Source organism: Octodon degus, unplaced genomic scaffold, assembly GCF_000260255.1.
Source record: "Octodon degus isolate 3935 unplaced genomic scaffold, OctDeg1.0 scaffold00063, whole genome shotgun sequence".
Taxonomy (NCBI): Eukaryota; Metazoa; Chordata; class Mammalia; order Rodentia; family Octodontidae; genus Octodon; species Octodon degus.
Window position 1 is genome coordinate 6,653,355 of NW_004524639.1, and position 24,628 is coordinate 6,677,982.

Below are 24,628 nucleotides of genomic sequence, written 5' to 3' on the forward strand. Positions count from 1 at the left end.
ATGTTACAGTTATCCTGCTTTTGAATAGTATAGAAAATAAGAGCAGGAACTGTAGAGACAGGCTGCTTGGGTTTGCATCCTGGATCAAGCTTACGTTAATGGCTTCTGTCCCTGTTACTTCATTGGTAAAATAGGGGAAATGAGGAAGCCTACTTCATAGAGTTACAAATTTTGAATTAATGTACAAGAAGTGCCTATAGGAATGTCTGCCACACATAGTAAGCATTAGGTAAATTTTAATTATTTTTAGTCATAATAACTATAATTAACACTATTATTCACCATTTATCTAAGCCCTGGTATATCCCAGAGGTCTGATGTCTCACCCAGCTTTGGACTATCTTCCTTCTGCAGAAATGACTAGAGAGCTAAGTCTACGGTTCAGGACTACAAAATGCAAAGAGATTTTAGATGGCTGTGGGTCTATGCAATAGACGATTCAGGTAAGCCCCATTTTGTATAATTCCTGAGTTCTTACAGAGTTTCCTCATTTAAAAGCATATTGATTGGCACATACCTTGAGCTACACATAGCAAAAGATACAAAAATGAATAAAGTTTATATCCCTGATGCTCAAGAAACTAACAGTTATAACTACTAAATGCACATTTATTTTAGTAAATTTAATTACTTTAAATTTGTAGTGCAATTCCAGTTGGCCTCTTTTACATGAAGAATTTCTCTATAACAAAAATTATGTTTGCATCCCTGGCTTTATCTTTTTTGAAATTTGTATCTTTATAATTTTGATTTTCTTTTATTATCACAATGTTGGGATATTATATTATATTATCATGTTATAGTTATAGTACCTTAAATTATCACCATTTTCTCTTCCACTATCCCATTTATAGCTTTTGCATATCAGTCAGCCCTCAAAAGAAACGTCCTCAAAAGATATTTTATCTTAATGCAACAGAGTAATATTCTGCTGTGAATAACTTACTACTTCTGGGAGGTGGAACATTTATGCAGGACTCTGTTATGTGCACTTAGATATTTCCTCATTCATTTTTTTAAAATAGTTTATTGAACATCTATTTTATGTCAGACATGGTGATTAGGCACAAGGAATAAGAAAGAGGAATCAAAGATTCTATTGGCTAGAGATAAAGACAGACATGGGAAGAGGTTATAAAAATATAATATAGTAAGGGCTATGATATTGAAACACCAGTGGGTAGGAAACACAGAAAATCAATGGACTCTATAAGGGAATTTAGTGTGATGGGTAAGACTATGAATGTTGGCGTCAAAGCTACCTGAGTTCATATCCTGCTCAACTGCTAATTAACTGTGTGATACTGAACTAATTACTTAAACTGTATCAGCATAATATCATCCCTTTGATTAAAAGCTAGAACCATTTTCCCTCATCATTTTAACTATCATCATGTTGTTATTACCATTTATTGAGTGCTTACTCATAGCTAGAAGCTATGCTAATGTCTTTATCCACAGAATCTGACTTAGTCTTCATCAAACATATAAGGGAGATACTATGATCTGCTTAACTTTGTGATCTGACACTATATGATCAAACAGTTTATTTAGCTATAACATATTACAGTGTATAATTATTTATAATTATTCATTTGTATTTTAATATCTATTTTCTGCACCAGACTCTAAACTTCATAAGACCAATGACAAGTCCCACCCTACTCACAAATATCCCCAACATCTAGAATAGTGCCCGAATGCAGAAGATATCCAGTAAATGTACAGTAAATATAAAAAGAAGGGTAGAAGAGAGGCAGATCAAAAGAGAAGAAAGAAGGGCCAGCCAAATACCTCAGTGGATTAGAGTGCCTGCTTAGCAGAGTGCAGCAGCCAGGGTTCAATCCCCAGTGTGCAGTGCCGGCCCCACCCCTGGAGAGTGCTGAGATGGCGATTGAGACTGGATGTGGTGGTGCCCACCTGTAATCGCAGGGGTCTTTCCTGTACGGCCTCCTGTTGGGAGGCTGAAAACAGGATCACTATGAGTCCAATCTACCTAGTGAGACCCTGCAGACTCTGTACTAAATACAGAAAAAGAGAGAGAGAAGGAAGTGAATGAACACATTGAAGTCACAATATAGTGGAGCTAAACTCTAGGCCAGAGCTGTCTGCCTCCTAATCCAATACAATTGACCACTTAGCAGAATAGCTTCCTAACAGCTTTCAGTAGATATTTTTTGACAAAATACTCTCAACTTTGCATAATACCATGTAACAATATTTTGTGCAACAAAATTATAGCAAATATAAAAACTGATGGATATAAATTTGGACATAAAAAGAATTATAGGAGAGTAAATTATCCAGAAGTTTCTTCCTTAGTAAAAAATATAGTTAGAGAGATGGCACCAACATACTGCCCTTGTTTCATAGGAAATAAAACATTTGTAGTAACTCACCAATGAGTGTATCCCAAAATGTGTGTATATGTATAGTTTTCTATTTCAAATTACTGATAGTAATTAACTAGTTAATTAATGATTCATGAACAGTACAAAGATAAACAAGTGGCACTGATTTGATGATGGTATGATATCAAGCTAAAATGAATGATCATATCCAAATATTTTTTGTGCTAATGCATTCTTATTCCAGAGTGCCATATCTTTGATCCAGTAACCCAGAACACAGTTATTCACAACTACTTTACAACCTTTGATCTCTTAAGGAGTTGTCACAAAGTAGAGTTGCAAATCAGCATGCCAAAACATGTTCTTCAGACTTAGGGAAGGTATTTTGAAGAACATTTGATACCTACTAGCAATTATCTTCTCAGTCTTCTCAGCTGCTGTCAGTAATTGTAGGAGTCATGGGAAGATGTGCATTCTCTTCCTCTGATGATGTGGGACTAACCTGATAAAGCATTTAATTTTTTTTTAAATGTCCCTGTCTAGTACAGAGAATAAATCAGGTCAGGACTTAAAATTTCCAACACTCAGTGATGACCCTCAACAGACATTTAGCACAGTATATATATTTTTTTCTTTTCCATAATTTTATTGAGAGACAAATAGCAATGAGACAGTTTCAAATCAAATTGGTTGGATAGTTTCAATAAATAACACATTGCATACTCTCTTCCTAGTGGTTATTTGCTGTACAAGATGCAGACATGATATCCTATTTACAAGCACCATTAGAACAAATCCCTCTATTCATTAAGAGAATGTAACTATATATCTATCCTAACCATTTTGAATACACAGATACAAAATGAACATTCATTTATATACCCCCTTTTTTGTTTAGTTCTGTTATTTGAATATTAGAGGTGTGTTAACTCAGAAAAATATTCTAAAAGAGTCCAGTAATCCATAGTAGTATTGGGTCTTCTGCTTGACTGGCAATGTCAGAAATTGTTGACTTGAGTCCCCTATAGTTCAACATAACACCATGGCTTTAGTTCTTATACTTGGCTTTTATACTTTTCTGCTGGATGGTTAAGACCAAGATAAAGCAAGACCTATGCAATAAGAGTTGTAGCTTTGGGGTCTGATAAGGTCAGTGAAATCCCCTCAGGATTTATCCTGAGATCCTGTACCTCAGATTGTAGATCCTTTGTCAGTGTCAGCCATGTGGATGAATCATGGCCATTCCTTGGCCAATGTAGCACAGTATATTTTGTTAGTGACCTTAAATCTAGATTGCTGTCAAACAGAGGTGATCATTTGGGGATTTCTCTTTGAATGCAAAATTTTATAAATTTGTGTGTATATACCATTATGCTGATAGCTAATGAGATTGAACTGAATTATTATGTGCACCTATCTGTCTCTGGTTGTAACTCTTAGCAAAATTCTATAGTTGTTTTAGAGGTAGAATCAGTTTAGCAATAATATCTCTTTTAAGACCACTTACCATTCTAAACAGATATACAAATAATCAATGAATGTCATTGAGATTGCTTATTATACCAACATGAACATAGCTTGATTTTTTTTCATTTACTCAAACATTTCTTAAATATCAACATTATATGAGACACTGAACTAATAAATGAGGGAACATAGGTGGCTTAAACACATTCCCTGACCTAAAAGTACCACAGGCTTTCAGAAGAGGTAATTCTACCCAGTAGCTATAACTCAAGACAGTCAGTGGTAAATACATAATCATTCTTGCTTCCTGCAATTATCTTCTAACTTAATCCTCCGTTCACTATTTAGAAGAAAATTGTATTCCTCCTTAAGGACTCATTTCAATGAAGTCTTCTCCAGCTCTCTTCATCTCCTTCAACCTCCCATTCCAAACACATACCCAAAATCTTTCTGTAGCTTTGATTATGCCACTATGTTTCCATAGCCCTTTATTCATAGTTTTATTACAGTAATTATTACAGTAGTTTGTATTTGGGTGTTTATATTTCTATGCCTTTCGCAATATTGCAAATTCTTCCAGAGCAATAAACGAATTTTTGTTGTTTTGGTTCTTTGTTTTGTTTTTAATTTCTATATCCCTAGTTCTTAGTCTCTAGTCTCTACCTGGTATTTAGTAAGACAGACAGTTTATACTAGAGGAAAAGAGTAAGGGAGTAAACATATAAAAATTACATCTAAGCAAAATGTTAGAAAAGCATGCATAAAGGAGTAATTAATTCCAGTCAAATAGCTTCACAGCCAATGCCGCATGAGATGACCCTTGAAAAATGAGTAGGATTTGGCAGGTGGAGATGAGTGTTGGGGAAGGGAGGGAGATGAGAACAGTATTTAAAGCAGAACTAACTTCAGAATTAAGAACTGCATTGTGGCAAATAATTATACACATTCCTTATCTGTATATGTAAACAAGCCTTAGGATTAACTCTATTGCTAACATTTTTAAAGATACTTGGAATTAATATACATTTCAAAGCAATACTGTGTTGTCCTCTTTTTAAAAACATTAGGATTCAGATCATTCTGTCTACCCTCAACCCAAGTTAATCAAAGTTTAGCTAGGTGGATGCATTGTAAATACTCTTTATTTAATCTCAAAATCCTGTGTTGAGAAGAACCAAAATCCTAGTTTCCTTATATTTTCTAGGACTGTAGAATCAATGAGTAGCCAATCTGCTGCTGGAAACAAATTGTTTTGGCATTGCCACCCACCTGTTCTAAACCTCCCTGGTTCCTCTAGGAGTCATTCTCCAGCTACCATAAAAGGCAGGATGCAATGTTATAGTTAAAGGTCCCTTTCTGTTATTCCCTAAACCCTTGTCTCCTCCCTGAAGATTCGAACTCTAGGTGGGCCTTATTATTGCAGTGTAAACACTTGACTGAAAGGATATTTGATGTTGTGTATCTGTATTCTTGATAATATTTATAGGGAGGCTATTTCTAGCCTTAAGATAATACCTTCATAAGAGAGCACAGAAAACTGAGTGTAAGGACTAAAGATTCCACAGATGAAGAAATGATTAGCACTAAAATGTGACTTCTTACTGTAATAGTGAATGCTTAAGACTATCAGTCACTCTGTATGTAGAGATCGTGTATGCGTGTGCACACACACGTGTGTGTGTGTGCACTGCATGCTTTGTTGAGCAGGCAAAGGGTACACAGACGAATGACAAAAACTACTATTTCAGAAATTAGGCCTTTGGTCATTTGCATTTGCTTATTCTGACTCATGACCAAAATAACACAAGTATAAATAACCTGGCCAAGGATCATCCCTGATATTGCCATGCTAAAAGGACATGATGGACATTAGCAAGTTACTGTTAGAACAGAGTTGCCTTCTGGGGTGTAATTAGTAGAAATAGATACTGTGAGGTAGGAAAAAGGCCATGAACAGTTTTGATTTTACCCCTGTGACTATTTGTAGCTAGAATAAAATTTCCAAAATTTAGATTTTTATGATCTGATGACTTCTAGCTATATCCCTTCTACTTATGCAGCAGCTATATGCACTTGCATATATAACCCACTTCATTGTCCTTGTTTTTGTCCTCTCTATTCTGGGATGTCTTACCCCCTCTTCTTTACCTATTAACTACCCATCACTTAAGACATACTCTGTAGAAAACCGAAACATTCTTCAAAATCCTATCTTTTCTGTAAGTATTTTGTACTTACTCAGGCCACAGTAGTGCTTTATTCCTTCAGTATCAGTAATCTGGTCTATACCATTCAAGGGTTTCATTGTTTTCTAATTACTTAATTGAAGATAGTAAAGCTAACAGTGTCAAAAAAAAAAAGTATTCCCCCTGTATGATCTTGGAGAATACATGCAGTCTTTCAAAATTTCTCTTATTAAATGAAATATTCCCTCTCACATATGATTGTTCTGAAAGTTAAAAGAATGTATGTCTGGTGCATTACTAGCATATGGTAAGTGTTTAATAACTGGAGGTAGTGATCGGTGAAGGTGGAAGTAGCAGTGCTAGTGGTAATAAACATTACCATCATCGTAGTTGAAGGTATCTTCAACTCAACTGTACAATGTTTGAGGCAGAGACCATATCTCATGTCTGGTTTTTTTGCTGGTATTTCTCTACCAACCCCCAATACCCAGTTGGCTAGTTTGATGTCTGCTGATGGATTGCTCAGCTCTTTTCAGAAGTACTGCCTCAAAGATATAAAATTGCATCAAGACTATAATTTTCATATTTTATTGCCAACTACATAAGCCCTAGGCTTTTTTTTCTTGGTTTACGTGCATGAGTAGCTTGAGTAGAAGCTGCTGAAATAATCATATGCAAGTAGACTGAGAAGAATGGGAAACTTCTTAATCATCCCAAACTCCTGTGTTGTGTATGGTTGGAAAAAAAGTGTGGGGAGGGGTGAGAAAAGGAAAAACTTACATGAAAATGCCATCTGGTAAATTGCTTTTAAATTTCATGACTTCCTGTCAGTTGAATCTGTGTGGTTTTAATCCTTGTAAGAAAGATGGTATTGTGGCCTTATCCAGTGCTTATCCATCAGATCATTTGTATAAAGACTTTGCCAGAGTTTACATAAACTAGATATTAGAACCTTAAGACTACAAATTATTTGGCCTGTCATTTCTTTTCAGCTGATAATAATAGAGCTCTGAATGTAGATTCCACTGCAATGACGCTACCTATGTCAGATCCAACCGCATGGACCACAGCAATGAATAACCTTGGAATGGCACCACTGGGAATTGCTGGACAACCAATTTTACCCGGTATGTTAGTTTTAATCACCTTGCAAGTACTTCTTTTTATTAACCATGTGACAATAAATATAACCATATGACACAACTTATTTTGAAGTTGACATTTACCAGATTCTGCCTGGAGTGTGCATTTTTGTAATATGAGCTTTATATGCTGTGTGGCCAGTAGTTACTAATATACTCCTGATGTACTTTGTGCAAACTGGGGCTGTGTCTGATGCAGGATATTTAAATATCTAACTGAATTAAAAGGCAACAGGATTTTGACAAGTAATTACAAAGCCTATTTAATTTTATTGATTTCTTAGAGGAGACAAATAAACACAGATATCGAAAGAGCACTAATTTAGACACCCTCAAAATCTTAGATTGCTAACAGGGAACAAAGGAGATGGCAAGTTCAGCAGCTGACCATTTCAACATTGAATAGCTTTGTTTATAACTATGTACATAAACAAAATCCATAAGAGAATGGGCATGGTAGACTAACTTCATCTCCATTAAAGATAAAAATCAGAAGAAAAAAACATGGATGAATAGTTTAGTTCATACACAAGCAAGATTCCTGGACAATCAGAGCTAATTAACCATTACAGTGATTTTGTGAAGACATTAGGGAATTGCCATCTTAAGGATGGCTGTGAAGGCTTTTTTAACAGCCTAAACATCAGTCTCACCAGATTCATTTCATTGTGATCCTACTTAAAAGCAGAAGACCAGGAGAATATAAAATTCTGTTATGCAATGTGTGCTTTGTGTAATCAAGCAATTATTTAGAATTCCAGAATGTCGGGTCCCAGCTTAGACCTAGTCAATTGGAAGCCACATTTTGACAAAATCCCCAGGTGGCTCACAGGCACATTCATGTTGATAAATAGATCTAGAGTGATACCACTTTATTGTGCCACTTAGTTGTAGAGTATTCCCTCCATCCCCAAATAATTTTCTTAATTCTAGGCCATATTTTAAATCCTTATAGGTTATAATGGACATAGGATAGTGTACTGGTTGCTACACTGTGTGAACTTGAGAAGTTTAGAAGTTTGATTAAGTGACTTAGCAGGGAGCCAGTGTTCTTAATTTATAAACATCCTCATCCTGAGCAAGAGGAGGGCATGGACATTGTGTGAGTTCTACCCCAGGGGTAGCCTGCTTATAAGAAAAGGACAGAGGCCGCAGGTGCTGCTCCTCTCTGGTTTTTGCTGCTTTCCACTGCCATGAACTGCTGCCCTCTGCCTTGTACCACTCTGCCTTGGAGCCAGCCGAGTATAGACTGAAACCTCTACGAATTGTGAGCTAAATAAACCTTTCCTTCCTTAATTTTGGGTGTCAGGTATTTTGTCCCAGCAATAAGTAAAAAGTAACTGAGACAATACCCAAAAGGGGAACAGCTGATTTGAATGGGACCTCTAATCATAGTTTGTTAAGAAATCGCTATACATGTCCACAGTGGGTGCATCAGTATGTATCCCTACCAACAGTGAAAAAGGGTTCGTTTTTCCCCACAGCCCTTCCAGTATTTGTTGTTGGTTGATTTTTGATGTTAGCCATTCTTTCTAGGGTGAGAAGGAATCTCAGTGTTGTTTTAATTTTCATATCTTGAATGACCAATGATATTGAATATTTTCTTTTTTGTTTTTCTTTTTTTTTTCTTTTCTTTTTTTTTTTCAGTACTGGGGATTGAACTCAGTACCTTGTACTTACCAGGCAATCACTTATTCCATTGAGCCATCTCCCCAGCCTGATATTGAATATTTTCTCATGTATTTATTTGCCATTTGTATTTCCTCATCTGAGAAGTACGTATTCATCTCAGATACCCATTTTTTTTGGATTGGGTTTTTGAATTTGGAGGTCTGTTTTTTTTTCAATTCTTTATATTTCTAGATATAAGACCTTTGCCTGTGGAACAACTGACTATAACTTTTCCCACTCAGAGTTTTCTTTTAACTCTATTGGTGATTTATTTTGTTTTGCAAAAGCTTTTTAAAGATTCTTTATACTATTTACTTTGCAGTCTAGGTTTTGTTCATGAAGTCTCTGCCTACACCTATGTCTTCAAGATTTCTATTTTCTCTTCCAGTAAGTAAATGTAGAATTTCTATTTTAATATTTAGATCTTTGATCCATTTTCACCTTAGTGCATGATGGCATGAGTCTAGTTTTAGTCTTTGGCAAATGGAAAGCTGGGTTTTCTGGCACCATTCATTACAGAAGCTGTCTTTCTTCCAGTGAACATATTTGACTCCTTTGTCAAAGAAAAGTGGCTGAGTGTTTGTGGTTGTATCTGGATTTTCTATTCTGTTCCACTTATGCTCAAGCCTGTTTTTTTCCAAGACCATACTGATTTTATCACAGAAGCTTTGTAGTATAATGTTACGTCTGGGATTGTGATGATCCCTGACTTGCTTTTGTTGCCCAGAATTACTTTTACTATATTCTAGATCTTTTCTGGTTCAAAATGAATTTTAGGAATTTTTTTCTCTAGGTCTATGAAGTATGCTAATGTTATTTTGATTGGGAATGCATTAAATCAATATAGCAGTTTTGAGAGTATGGCCCCTTTCACTATATTGCGTCTTTCTATCGAAGAGCAAGGAATATCTTTACATTTTATGATATCTCCTTCAATCTCCTTTATTATGGAACTGTAATTTTCACTGTACAGATCTTTTACTTCCTTTGTTAGATTGATTTCTAAATATTTCATTTATTTAGATTTTAATAGTTAGAGTATGCATTCCTTAATTTCTCTCTCAGTGAGTTTGTTCCTTGTACACAGGAATGCTATTGATTTTTGAGTGTTGACTTTGTATCACACTACACTACTGAATTTGTATATTAAGTCTAGAAGTTTTGTGTTGGGGTTTGGGATCTTCTATTTAGAGTGTCATGTCACCCTCAAATAATGATAATTTACCATCTTCTTTTCCTATCTTTATTACTTTTTATTTTTTCCTCTTGTCTAATTTCTCTTGCTAATGTTTCCAGAACTACACTGAATAGGATTGGTGATAATGGTTATCCAAGTCTTGTTCCTGATTTTAGAGTAAAAGCTTTTAGTTATTCAGCATTTAACATATTATTAGTTGTTAGTTTGTCGTAGATGATTTTTACAATTTTGAAATAAAGATCACCTATTCCAATTTTCTGGGTTTTTATCATGACTCAGTGTTGGACTTTGTCAAACACTTTTTGTGCACCTAAGAGATGAGGTGTGATTTTTGTGTTTGCTTCTGTTAATATGCTGTATTACATTTATTTATTTGCATATGTTGATCCATCCCTGAATCCCTGAGATGAATCCAATTTAGTCATGATGTATAATCCTATTGATTTGCTGCATTCTGTTTGCCAGTATCTTGTTTTTTAAAAAATATTTATTTATTTGGTACAAGGCCTCACTATGCAGCTTGGACTTGTAGTGATCCTCCTGTCTCAGCCTCCGCAGTGCTGGAATTACAGGCAGGTGTCACCATGTCTGGATTCTGTGGCCAGCACAGCATACCCAGAGTTCCAGGGCCAGCATGGACTGCAAAACCTGGGACCAAACCTGGGTCCTTATGTTTGCCAGGCAGGCACTTAGTCCCCCAAGCTATCACCCGAGTCCCAGGTAGTATCTTATTAAGAACTTTTGCACTGATGTTCATTAGGGAAATTGGCCTGTAGTTTTCTTTCTTAGTTGAGTTCTTCTCTGGTTTTGGAATCAGGATAATATATACTGCCAGGAATGATTTTGTAAGTATTGCTTCCCTTTCAATTTCTTTAGAGTTTCAGCACTGGTGGCATTGTTTCTTTTCTACATTTTTTATAGAATTCAACATTGAATACATCAGGGCCTGGACTTTGTTGGTAAACTTTTTTTTTCCATAATTTTATTGAGAAACAAATAGCAGTAAGACAGTTTCAAATCAAATTGGTAGGACAGTTTCAATAATTAACACATTGCATACATTCTTACTAGTGGTTAATTGCTGTACAAGATGCAGACTTCATATCCTATTTACAAACAGCACTAGAACAAATCCCTCTATTCATTAAAAGAATGAAACTATATATCTATCCTAACCATTTTGAATACACAGATACAAAATGGACATTCATCTGTATCCCCTTTTTTGTGTTAAGTTCCATCAATTAAATATTATAGGTGTGTAAACTCAGCAAAATATTCTAAAGGAGTTCAGTAGTCCATGATAGTATTGGGTCTTCCGCTTCACTGGCAATGTCAGAAATTGTTGATCTGAGTCCCCTACAGCTCAAGGTAATTTCTTTTGATGTGCAAAAACTTCTCAATAAGAGGAGGTCCCAGTTGCTAATTCTTTCAAGTATTACCCATGAAATTTGAATTTTGTTCATGAACTCTTTGCCTACCCCTAGGTCTTCAAGACTTTCTCCTACTTTCTCTTCCAGGAGATTTAGTGTTTCTGTTTTAATGTTTAAATATTTAATCCACTTTGACTTTAGCTTATTACATGGTGATAAACCTGATTCAAGTTTTAGATTTCAGCATGTAGAGAGCCAGTTTTTCCAGCATCATTTCTGAAAGAGGCTATCTTTCTTCCAGTAACCATGTTTGACCCCCTTGTCAAAGATAAGTTGGCCGACTGTGTTTGTAGAGCCTTCTGTGTCTTCCAATCTATTCCATTGATCCTCAGGTCTATTTCATTGCCAGTACCATATAATTTTATCACAGTAACCTTGTAGTATAATTTCAAGTCAAGAATTGTAATGCTTCCTGGCTTGTCTTTCTTGCCAAGTTTTCCTTTGTTATTCTAGGTCTTTTCTGATTCGAAATAAATTTTAGGCATGATTTCTCTAGCTCTGTGAGGTATGTTGGTGGTAGTTTGATAGAGATTACATTAAATCTGTACAGCAATTTTGGGAGTATGGCCATCTTCACAATGTGTGTTCTTTCTGTCCTGGAGCATGGAATCTTTCCATTTTCTGAAATCCTCTATGATGTCTTTTTTCAGAGTACTGTAATTTTCCAAGAAAAAAATCTTTGACTTCTTTAGTTAAATAAATTCCAAGATATTTCATTTTCTGTAGTGCTATTGTAAAGGGCATTGTTTCTACAATTTCCCTCTTAGTGTGTTTGTTAGCTGTGTAGAGGAATGCTTTTGACTTTTGAGTATTGACTTTGTATCCTGCTATGCTACTGTATTTGTGTATCAATTCTAGTAGGTTCTTGATGGAATTTTTTTTTTTGGCTGAAACAGGGTTGAACTCAGGCCCTTGCACTTACCAGGAAAGCACTTATTCCACTGAGTCGTCTCCCCAGCCCCATTCTTGGTGGAATTTTTTGGGTCTTCCAAGTAAAGTATCATGTCATCTGCAAATAATGATAATTTAACTTCTTCTTTACCTACACTTACTCCTTTTATTTCCCTCTGTTGTCTAATGGCTCTAGCTAATGATTTCAGAACTATATTGAATAGGAGGGGTGATAGAGAACATCCTTGTCTTGTACCAGATCTGAGAGTAAAAGATTTCAGGTTTTCCCCATTTAGAATTATATTAGCTGTTGGGTTCTCATAGACAGCTTTTATCAGATTGAAGTAGAAGCCATCTATTCCATTTTTCTGTAGGACTTTGAACATGAATGAGTGTTTGACTTTGTTGAAAGCCTTTTCTGCATGAATGGAGATGATCGTTTGGTTTTGAGATTTCGCTCTATTGATATAGTGTATTACATTTATGGATATTTGAATATTGAACCATCCTTGCATCCCTGGGATGAATCCTACCTGGTCATGGTGTATAATCTTATTCATGATTTCCTATATTCTATTTGCTAGGATTTTATTGAAGAATTTTGCATCAATGTTCATGAGGGAATTTGGTCTGTAGTTCTCTTATTTAGTTGTGTCTTTCCCAGGTTTTGGTATCAGTATAGTACTTGCCTCCAGGAATGATTTTAGAAGTATTGCTTCCTTTTTAATTTCATTGAAGAGTTTGCGGAGTATAAGGACTACATCTTCTGTAAATTTCTTGTAGAATTCAGGTGTGAATCCATCAGGACCTGTACTTTTCTTTGTCGGTAGTTTTTTTTTTGTTTGTTTGTTTTTTGTTTTTTTTTTATTACATTTCAGATTTCATTGGCTGTTATTGGATTATTGAGAGTTGTTATATCTCCCTGAACCAGTGTTGGTAATTGGTACTTTTGTAGAAATCTCTCTATTTTTTCTGGGTCTTCTATTGTGTGAAAGTAAAGGTTCTCAAAGTAGCTACTGATAATCTCCTGAATTTCACTGGGTCTGTGTTAATTGTGCCACTTTCATTCCTTATTGCTTGTATTTGAATTTTATCTTTCCTCTTTTTGATGAGGTTAGCTAGGGGCTTATCAATTTTGTTTAATCTTTCAAAGCACCAGCTTTTTGTTTCATTAATTCTTTCAACTATTTTCTTCATCTCGATTGAATTAACTTCTGCTATACTATTTTTTTGCCATAATTTTATTGATAAACATATAGCAATGAGACAGTTTCAGATCAAATCGGTAGGACAGTTTCAATAATTAACACACTGCATACATTCTTCTTAGTGGTTAATTGTTGTACAAGATGCGGACTTGATATAATATTCACAAACACCATTAGAACAAATCATTCTATTCATTAAGAGAATGTAGCTATATATCTATCCTAACCACTTTGAATACACAGATACAAAATGGACATTCATCTGTATACCCTTTTTTTGTTCAATTCCGTTATTTGAAAATTATAGGGTGAGTAAACTCAGCAAAATATTCTAAAAGAGTCCAGTATCCCATAATAGTATTGGGTCTTCCGCTTAACTGGCAATGTCAGAAATTGTTGACCTGAGTCCCCACAGCTCAACATAACAGCATGGCTTTATTGATTATATTTCGTTTTTATACTTTTCTTCTGGATGGTTAAGACCAAGGTAAAGCAGGACCTATGCAGCAAGAGTTGTAGCATTTGGGTCTGATAAGGTCAGGGAAATCCCATCAGGATTTATCCTGAGATCCTGTACCACAGATTGTAGAACCTTTGTGAGTGTCAGCCATGTGGATGAGTCACAGCCATTGCTTGGCCATTGTGCTCTCTGTGGAAGCCTGAGACAATGTTTTCTCTCCATGTGACTCTCCTTAGGCACACTCTACATCATCAATCACTTTCCTCTTTTGCCCCATAATCTCCCTGATCAGAAAATTTGGGACACTACCACCTTACATGACGTTACAGTACAAGTTCTCATATGTCCTGAGTTTTAATTGACCTTAGAAGGCTACGGCCAAAATGTTGGCTTTCCTTGTGGCCCTCCTTTTTCTCTAATTTTGGTCTGTAAACTTAGGTTGTTAACCATCCAGAGGACAAGCTTATTGTTATTACCATACAACTTAGGCTGTTAAGCTTAAACTCACTATCTGTCTGCATATCAAACATCTTAGGCATAACATGGAACAGGTATTTTTCATCAAGTACTGATATGTTGAACTTTAAGTCCCTACAGAATATGATGAAAAAACATTTAAAAATTAGAATATATTTTAAAAATAGGCATAAAGAATTATATACTTCTCATGTTTGCACGTAAGTGCAAAAATCTCACCATATACAACCTTGAAGCAGGACAGTCTCACAATATACCTTTTCCTGTCTCTTGCTTTCATTCACCACCCCCTTCTTCTTGAACATCCACCTACCCGAGAGACATCATATCTGCTCTACTATTTATGATTTCTTCTAGTCATTGGGCTTTGGGTTTGGTTTTTTCTTCCTTTTCTAGTTGTTGGAGGTGCAACCTTAGGGTTTTTATTTTTCCCATTCTGATTCCAGTTTCATTGCACTGTGGTCAGATAATACGCATTGGATAATTTCTGCTTTCTTGCATATAGTTAAACATGATCTATGGATTAGTATGTGGTCTATTTTAGGAAATGACCCATATGCAGATGAAAAAAATGTGTATTCAGCTTTCGTTGTGTGGAACACTGTTTATATTTCCACCAAATCCATTTATCACAAGCTCTGGCTCAGTTAGACTACTTCTTGATAATTTTTTGTTTGCTTTACCTACCTTTTAGGGATAAGGGCGTGTTAAGGTCTCTTGTTAAGATTGTGGTACTGGATATTAGATTTTTCCTGTCCATTAAAATTTGTCTTATATAGTTGGGTGCTCCTTTGTTTGATCCATACATGTTTATGAGTGTTACCTCTTCCTCTTGAATTTTTCCCCTAACCAGTATATAGTGGCTTTCTTTATTTCATTTCATCATTCTTGGTCTGAAATTGAGACTGTCTGAGAACAGGATTGCTATCCCTGTTTTTTGCTGAGGTGCTGGGTTATGTAGTATTGTTTTCCATTCTTTGACTTTCAACCTATGAATTTCTTTATGACTTAAGTGTGTTTCTTATATACAGCATATTATTGGATTTTGTTTCCTAATCCACTGTGCCAGTCTATTTCTTTTAATTGGTGAATTGAATCCAGTTACTTGATGGTTATACTTTAGACATATAGACTTATGATTGACCTGTTATTTACTTGCTGGTGTTTAGTCCTTTTTCTACCGTATTTAATTGTTTCCCTATTCAGTGGGTTCCTTCTGTTCTCATTCGTGGAGTTCTGATCATTTTGGTCCCTCTCTAGAACATCTTTCAGAAGCCTGTGTAGTGTTGGCTTTGTCATCATGAAATTCTTTAGCTGTTCTTTGTCATGAAAATATTTCACTTCTCCATCAAACTTGAAATAGAGTTTTGTAGGATATAGTAGTGTGGGCTGGAATTTGTTTTCATAGAGGACTTGAAGTACTCTGCTTCATGTTCTTCTTGCCTTCACGGTTTGTGAGGAGAAGTCTGCCATTATTATGGGTTTTCCTTGAAATGTGATCTGTTCCTTTTCTCTAGTGGCTTTCTGTATGTTGTTCTCGTGCTGCATTTCTGGGATCTTGACTATCGTATGTGTTGGTGTGCTTTTAATTGGGTTGAAGTTAATTGGCATTCTGTATGCTTTGGTTACCTAAATGTCAGATTGTTTCCTCATGTTTGGGAAGTTTTCTGCTATTACTTCTGCCCATATTCTTTTTATATCGTTTGTATAGACTCCTTCTTTCTCATTGATTCCTATTAGTCTCACATTGTTCATCTTTGCATCTTCTTGCAGGTGATGAATTATTTTTTCCTGCATCCTAGCTGTTTTTAAGATATCTTTTCTTACCTTTTCACTGGCTGTGACAGCGTATTCAAGATCTGAAACTCTTATCTTCACTTTCACTCCAACGGTTTTGCAAGCTTGTGATAGTTTTTAAGTTCCTCTATATCTCTGACTCTGCTTCATGTGATCTATTTCTTTCCTGTATTGCTCATTTAAGGAATCTATCGTTTTTCTAACCTTCTCTATTTTTTTTATCAGTGTCTTCTTGAGAAGCTGTTATTCTTTTACCACAGAGATTACTTCTGATCTGATTTCTTCCATATGTTTCTGCATTTGATTCTTTACTTCAGATGCTGTTAATTCAAAGATTTCTTTTTTCATCTCAGAGGTCATTTCTGATCTGAGTTTCTCTATACATTTCTTCAGTTTTTCTTTACTTCATAGGCTATTGTTTCAGACATTTCAGCTGTGTGATTCCCTATTTCTTCTGTGCTAGTGTCCTCTGTACTTGTTCTGGCTAGGCTTGGGGTCTGAGATTATATTTTCCTCCTTCTCTTTGTCATTTTGTATAGCACTGTCCTCTGACCTTTGGTGTAGAACTTTGGTGCAGTAACCTTAGCACATAGTGATATTTGGATGCAGATCTGCAAAGTTTTAATTCATCCAGTTGTGCCTTGCTTGGATCTGGGTACTGTGCTCAGCTCCTTCCTGCTGCAGCCATTGGGAATGATCCTGTTGGGCATCTTTGGCAAGGTGTTCTGCTCCTGGACTAGCTGGGTGGTTCTGTCCCCTACTCTCTCTGCAGGGACTTCAGCTGCAGAGTTTCACCCCAGGCCTGTATGCTAGGCCTGGGCTGGTTCTGGAGGGTACCAGCAGGTGCAGGGGAGTAGCAAGCTGTCCCACACACTTGTTGGGCCTGGGCTTGGGCTGGCTCCAAAGGGTGGAGGGGTCTGGAGTGCATGGAGGAAGTTCTCACTCACGCGGTGGGCCTGGGATGTATCTAGAGAGGTCCAGTGGGTGCAGGGGAGCAGGGAAGCTCTCCCACACACTCACCTGTCCTGGGCTTGGTCTGCTTCATGTATTTGTATGTCAAATTCTTTATCCATATTTGGTAAGTTTTCTACTGTTATTTCTCTGAAGAAATTTTTAATGGAGTTTACACTATCTCCAGATTTCTCAATAATTCCTGTCATCTTACATTGTTTTTTTACTTCATTCTATATCTGTTGGATTGATGTTTTTTGGTCTTTTAAAACTTTTAAGATATCTCTTTTCCTGGTCATTGGTCACATTCCTGTCTTCTAATATTCTGTCTTGCCTTCATTCAATGTGCTGCATATATTTTCAGTGGAGTTTTAAATCTCTTTCATTTCTGTTTGAATCTATTTCATTGGTTTTATTTCTTGTCTATGTTTGGCGTTCATTGTTTCCATTATTTTCCTGAGCTCCTCTATTTGGTTATCTTTGTCTGATGTGCTTTTTTGATAATCATTTCTTTTTGCACCTTAGAGTTTATTATTTCTGTCGCCTCCTCCATGTCGTTTTTCACTTCTGCTGCTATCATTTCAGGGAGTTCTATTTGTTGACTTCTAATTTCCTCTGTCTTTTTGTGTTCTGGACTTGTCGTAAGTGGATTGGGCATTTGGGGTTACATTTTGCTTCTTCATCTGGTTATTTTCTATTTCCTATTTAATTTTGTTTTCTGTGTTGATTCTTTTAGTTTTCTAATGTTAGGTAACCTTATCACTGCTGTTCAGGGTTTCTGATGAGGGGTTCCTAAGAGGTGTCTGTTCCTCCAGGTGTCTCCTCTCCCAGCACCACTGACCCAGGCAGTGAGCCAAGGATGGAGCACCAACTTATACCCCAATTTACACCTCCTTTCTGTGGACAATGGGGGAAGGAAGGAGAGGAGATTTATACTCCTCTCACCAGCACTGCTGTCCCAGGGCATTGGAGGACTGAAGCAGCATGGACCCATACTCTTCTCATTGGCACTTCCATCCTGGGGCAATGGTTAAAGTTATTATGAATGTATATTGTCTCATAGAGGTTTCTAAAGGAAGTAATATGTTTTATTACTCTTTATTATTTCATTATAATAAAATTTAAACTAAAATGTTATATATTATTTTATAGCTCCATATGGCACAGTTGTGATTCACAGTTGCTTATAGTTGAAAGTGACTAGACAATCTGGTTGAACTAGTTCATGGCAGTCTGGGTCACATGGATAAATATCCAAGGAAAAAATCTTGAGGCTACTTCTGCTCTGAGGCCAAGAGGACAAAATGTTAAGCAGTGTCAGATTATTTGTTAATTATCACATCTAAGCACAAATCTATGCTCACAAATTAACTTTCAGTATTTATGTAGTCATCTGTAATATGAAGCAGAAGGGACCTAGTTCTGAAAGCAAAGATTTCTCCAAGCAGTCGTCACAAGCTGAAAGTTAGAGCTAGGGTCAGTAATATGGCTAGCACATTAGGGTAGGTATTCTTAACAGTCTGCTCAAAGAGTTATCTTTGCAGAGATAGTACCTTGTTAATTGCTTAACTACAGGCTTTGTAGTCACACTCGTATTTCAGCACATGCCTATTTCTTGTTAGCTGTATGATCATGAGCAAGTTATTGGACCTCTTTGCGCCTCAGTTTACTCATCTATAAAGTGGGATTCTGTCTTCTCATAAAATTGATTTCAAGATTAAATAATATTTTTACAAAGTTTGGCATATAATAATCACTTAAATGTTCACTGTCATTGTTACTGTTAATACTATAAACTCACTGGGATAGGGCGAGTACCAACCTTCTCTCAAATGGCTACTAAGCTCACACTTAAATTGAAAGTAGTTGAGAAGGCCGGTCAAATAGCTCAGCAGATTAAAGTGCCTGCAAGCAGGCACAGGGGCTGGGGGTTCAATCCCTGGGCCTGCCATGCTGGCAGTGCCGGCTCCACCCCTTGGGCATGCTGAAACAGCTATTGAGATTGGGCGTGGTGGCACGCACCTGTAATCTCAGCTCTTGGGAGGCTGTAAACAGGCAGATCACTACAAGTCCAGTCTAGTGGCGAGACTCTGAATACCCTATAAACACTTCCATAAAATAAAAAAAAGTAGTTGAATGCTGTGTGGCAACTATTACCTCTCATGAGTGTTACGCACATCTACCTCCAAGCAGAAATTTGAAATCTCCAGAGTGGATTTAATCTCTGCATCAGACCCTGTCCCTACATTTTTGTTTCCTTTATAACTATAAAGAAATGAAAAACTGGCTTCTCAGAGTCTCCTTCAACCTTGTTATTCAGTGATTTTGATTACCTCTGGGCTCTAAGGAAAGTTGCTTGAAGCTCTTAGAACTCTGGAAATGTAATATTTAGCTCAGTAGTTCCCTTCTTGTCTTAAGGTACATGGGCAATACCATCAGGCTGTGACATCCATTGTAAAATTACATGTACAGTCAATTCTATATATTGATTTTTCACATGTATGTATGCTTATAAATTATTGAAAGTAGAACATGGGTTCTAGACTCAGACTGCTTAGGTTCAGATCCCTGTCTGCCACTACCTAGCTGTGTCATTTTTGGAAAGTCCCTTAACGCCTCTCCTTCTGGAGCTACTAATAGCACCTATGAAAAATGATGAGTTAATACATACAAAGTTTTAGAAGTGCAGGCTGAATACAGGAGAATCACCATGAATCTTCTGCATAGTGAAGCCCTGTAACAAAGACATAAATAGAAAAAGATACGGGAAAAAATGGTCTACATTAGAAAGATGCATGGCTTGCAATAAACCTTCAGTTAACTCAGTTATGATTATTATTATAATTTCAAGTTCACGTCTGATATGTGGCTTACAGAAACTTGAATTTAGGTTTATTTGTACCCTTAGTATCAGTGAAGGATAATAAATGTGGGAGTGAAAGTCTTCCCTGGTTCAACACTGGACAGCAGCAAGTGAAGTGAACAGTATGCATCTGACAGCACTCAAACTTATTCATAACTTGTACATGTGATGAAAAGTGAACCAGAAGAAGGTTGTCTTGTCTCATCTGGCCTGTTTGCCAATAGAAGAAGCTCTGGTGTTGATAAAAAATAAATGATATATAAATCTTCTTGACTTCCCCAGGGAGCTCAGATCTGTACCGTCATGGCTGCTGAGTCTCTTGGACACATACTTGTCATGAAGGCAATGCCTGGGGTAATTACTGTATTTGTTGAGTAGAGAGAAGAGACAAGCCATCTCTAGGGGTTGGTACAGAGCTGCATTTCATCTAACATGATGTGTTGTGAAGCTGCTATTCCACAACGTTAATCAACAGTGGTGGCAGATCAAGAGATTCCCCTTTTGCAACTATCTTTTCTGCTGCAAGGCTAGTTTTCACATGAATAGAAGCACACAAAATAATAAGGCTTCTGATTAAAGATCATTGTTCTACCCCCATCATTCCAGATGAAACCAAGAATGAACCCACTAAGGGATACTTGTCAAATTACTGCTTGCTGCTTCCTTTATTTGCCCCTCAATTTAAAAAACCATCAATAGCTAATTGTGGAGACTATAAAGTCTCAAAGAGGAAGTCACTCAGGATGGTGTGACAACTATGATTCCACTCTAATAAGAGATGGTGGAAAAATGTGGATTCAGAACTTTATTCTTAGGTCTGGCCAAATAGCTCAGAGGATTAAAGTGCCTACAAGCAGGCACAGCAGGCCCCACCCCCGGGGCACTTTGAGATGGTTATTGAGACGGTAATCCCAGCTCTTGGGAGGCTATAAACAGACCGATCACTATAAGTTCAATCTAATAATGAGACCCTGAACACACTGTAGACCCTTCCCTAAAATATAGGAAAAAAAGAACTTTAATCTAAGAACAGGACCCTGCCCATCTATGACCATTAATATTCTTAAGGAGAGAGCTCTGACTGAACCAAGAAGGCCAAATCTGATGAGAACACAAAGAATGAGATTATATGTCTCATAACAGACCAATTTTTTTGCAAGTTCCTCTAGGAGACCTGCACTTGAGCCTATATTATTCCTGACATCTTCCACAAACACAGGTTCTTTTTCAGTGGCAAACAAGGTAAGATCCTGCAAAGGAATATTGTTCGTCATGATGAACACTTTTCTAGGATCCAACAGTGTGTAAAATATTATATCAAATAGAATTAATGTTTCTCCAAAGTAAATTACTCTCAAGACTCCCCTTGCAGTGTGTCTGCACCAGAGGTACTCAGCTAGTTTCCGAGATAGATACCATGCATGACCCCACACTTACACAGAAAGATTGACAGGACCATGAGTTATAGGAAGTGGTTGGCATAGTAAACATCAGGAATTGAGGTATCCATAAATGCCAGGCCTAGTCATATCTCCCAAGGACTACTGTGCAAAAATGAATGCTGAAGTACTCATTGTCCTATTGTATATGAAGAAGTACTGTGGAGCAAGATTCATGTGGAAATATTTCAAAGTACTTAAAGCCTTCAGAAAAATACAAGAAACTTGTTGGAAATAGTGGTGCACAGCTGTAATCCCAGTACTCAGGAAGTTGAAGCAGGAAGATCACAATAATTTTGAGGCCAGCCTGGGCTACATAGCGAGTTCAAGACCAGCCTGAATTAAATAGTGAGACCCTGTCTTAAGAAAAAATGAAAGAAGAGAAGATGATCCTTAACCTGTGGTGATCTTTGAGGTGATGTGTGCAGTTTAAATTAGCTGAAATAAGCACATGGTGATAGGAGTCATCATTTTAAGAAAGACTTCCCACGTAAACTACTAGGAAGGGTCTAAAGTAGAGTATTTGTTTATTCATCCATTCATACAAAGATATTTACTAAGGCCTACCATAGAAAGAGTTGGCCAAAAACACAGCTTCCTGCCCTTACACTGACTCCTCTACATTACAGTGTAGCAACTGTTAGAATAAAAACTTGCACAAACTATTGTTTTCACCAGGGTGAGGTGAAGGGAGAGAGTTAGCTAAATGGTGATGGTCAGGTAAGGTTTACAGAAGAGGTAATAATGGAGCTCAGTGTTCAGAGATACATAGGAGTACAGTACACAAAATGGACTAACAATAGTCTAGGCAGAGAAAACAGTACCTCATTGACTGGAAGGTATACCTGAGGAGATATTATAGGAACACTGATTAACTCCAAGTAGAACTATATCACTCTTACACAAAGACCTTGAAGTTACTTACAATAAATATTACAGTATAAGAAAAAAGAGCTGTCAAGGAATTTCTGCCACATTCAGGGAATGCCCAGACCAGTCCTAGCCCAGGCCCGGTGAGTGTGTGGGAGAGCTTCCTACTACCCTGTGCCAGCGGGACCTACTGCTGGTCCCAACCCAGGAGCAGCATGGGTGAGACCCTCTTCCTCCCCCTTGGTACGCCCCTCACCACTCCACAGCACTCCCCCACCCTGCCCGCCGAGTAGGAATTTCTTCCGCATTCCGGGAACCCCCACACCCAGTTCTAGCCCAGGCCCTGTGAGTGTGTGGGAGAGCTTCCATCTACCCTGACACAGCAGGACCTATTACTGGTCCCAGCCCAGGAGCAGGTGGGTGAGACCCTCTTCCACCCCCTTGGGACGCCCCCACCACTCCGCAGCACCTCCCCTACCCTACCCACCCAGTAGGAATTTCTGCCGTGTTCTGGGAAACCCCAGACCCAGTCCTAGCCCAGGCCTGGTGAGTGTGTGGGAGAGCTACCTCTCCCACCTACTCCACTTTGACACGTCCAGGCTCAGCTCAGGCCTGGCATACAGACGTGGGGTATAACCCTGCAGCTGCAATCCCTGCAGAGAGTGTAGAGGATAGAATCACCCAGCTAGTGCAGGAGCAGAAAATCTTGCAAGAGGGGCACAACAAGTTCACCCCCAAGGGCAGCAGCAGGAAGGAGCTGAGCACAGCAGCCAGACCAAGCCAGGCACAGCTGGATAAATCCAAACTTTGTAGATCTGCACCTGCACTTCAGTACGTGCTAAGGTTATAACTACAACGAAGATCTACAACGAAGATCAGAAGACAGTACTATGCAAAATGACGAGAAAGAACAAAATGCAACTTCAGAACCCAACCCCACCAGTAACAAATGCAGAGGACACTAACACAAAACTAATTGGGAATCACACAGCTGAAAGCAATGAATCAGAGGCTTCTGAAATACAAAAAAAAGCTGCAGAAAGGTATAGAGGAACTCAGATTGGAAATAAAAAAAGAAATCCCTGAATTAATAACATCTGCAGTAAAGAATCAAATGCAGAAACATATGGAGGAAACCCATTGCCCACTCAGAACAAGTGAGGAGGACACTAGCTCAGCTCAAAAGCATGAATTAATACCGTGAATAGTAAATAAGCAACAGCAGAAAGATATAGAGGAACTCAGAGTGCAATTCTTTTCTGAAATAAAAAAAGAATTCTCAGAACTCATAGCATCTGAAGTACAGAAGCAACTACAGAAACATAGGGAAGAAAACCAATCTGAAAAAAACACTGCAGTAAAAGAATTTGTAACTACTTCTAAAGAAGACATCGATAAAAAAAATAGAGGAGATTAGAAAACTGACGGATTCCTTGAATGAGCAATACAGGAAAGAAATAGATCACATGACGCAGAGTCAAAGAGATATAGAGGAAATTAAAATCTCAATCACAAGCTTGCAAAACCGCTTAAGTTAAAATGAAGACAGAGTTACAGATCCTGAAGATGCTGGTGCGCCTAGTGAAAAGGTAAGAAAGGATCTCTTAAAAACAACAAGGATACAGGAAAGAATAATCCATCACCTGGAAGATGATGTAAAGATGAAAAATGTCAGACTAATAGGTATCAATGAGAAAGAACGACTCAATACAAATGACATTACAAAAATATGGGCAGAAGTAATAGCAGAAAACTTCCCAAATATGAGGAAACAATCTGACATTCGGGTAACCTAAGCATACAGAACGCCAGGTAACTTCAATCCAATAAAAAACACACCAAGACATATAATAGTCAAGATCCCAGAAAATCAAGACAAGAATAATCTACTGAAAGCCGCTAGAGAAAAGAAGCAGATCACATTCAAAGGAAAACCCATCACAATTAGGGCAGATTTCTCTTCACAAACCATGCAGGCAAGAAGAGCATGGAGCAGAGTACTTCAGCTCCTCTATGAAAACAAATTCGAGCCCAGACTACTATGCCCTGCAAAACTCTCTTTCAAGTTTGATGGAAAAGTGAAATACTTCCATCACAAAGAACAGCTAAAGAATTTCACGATGACAAAGCCAACCTTACAAAAGCTACTGAAAGATGTTCTAGAGAGGGACCAAAACAATCAGAAATCCACGAATGAGAACGGAAGCAACCAACTAAATAGGGT

At 37.4% G+C, this 24,628-nt stretch overlaps 1 protein-coding gene across 5 annotated transcripts in view; it reads left to right on the forward strand.

Moving 5' to 3' along the window:
* Positions 1-24,628, forward strand: part of Enox2 (ecto-NOX disulfide-thiol exchanger 2) — a 499,315-nt gene that overhangs the window by 373,278 nt on the left and 101,409 nt on the right. For 4 of the 5 annotated variants that reach the window (XM_023718864.1, XM_023718863.1, XM_023718865.1 and 1 more), the window contains one exon: positions 6,997-7,131. In XM_023718864.1, the coding sequence (XP_023574632.1) occupies positions 7,035-7,131 (97 nt within the window). In that variant the 5' untranslated portion in view covers positions 6,997-7,034. Of the gene's footprint in view, positions 1-354; positions 444-6,996; positions 7,132-24,628 lie in introns of those variants that run through there. The other variant, XM_023718861.1, reaches the window with a different exon arrangement.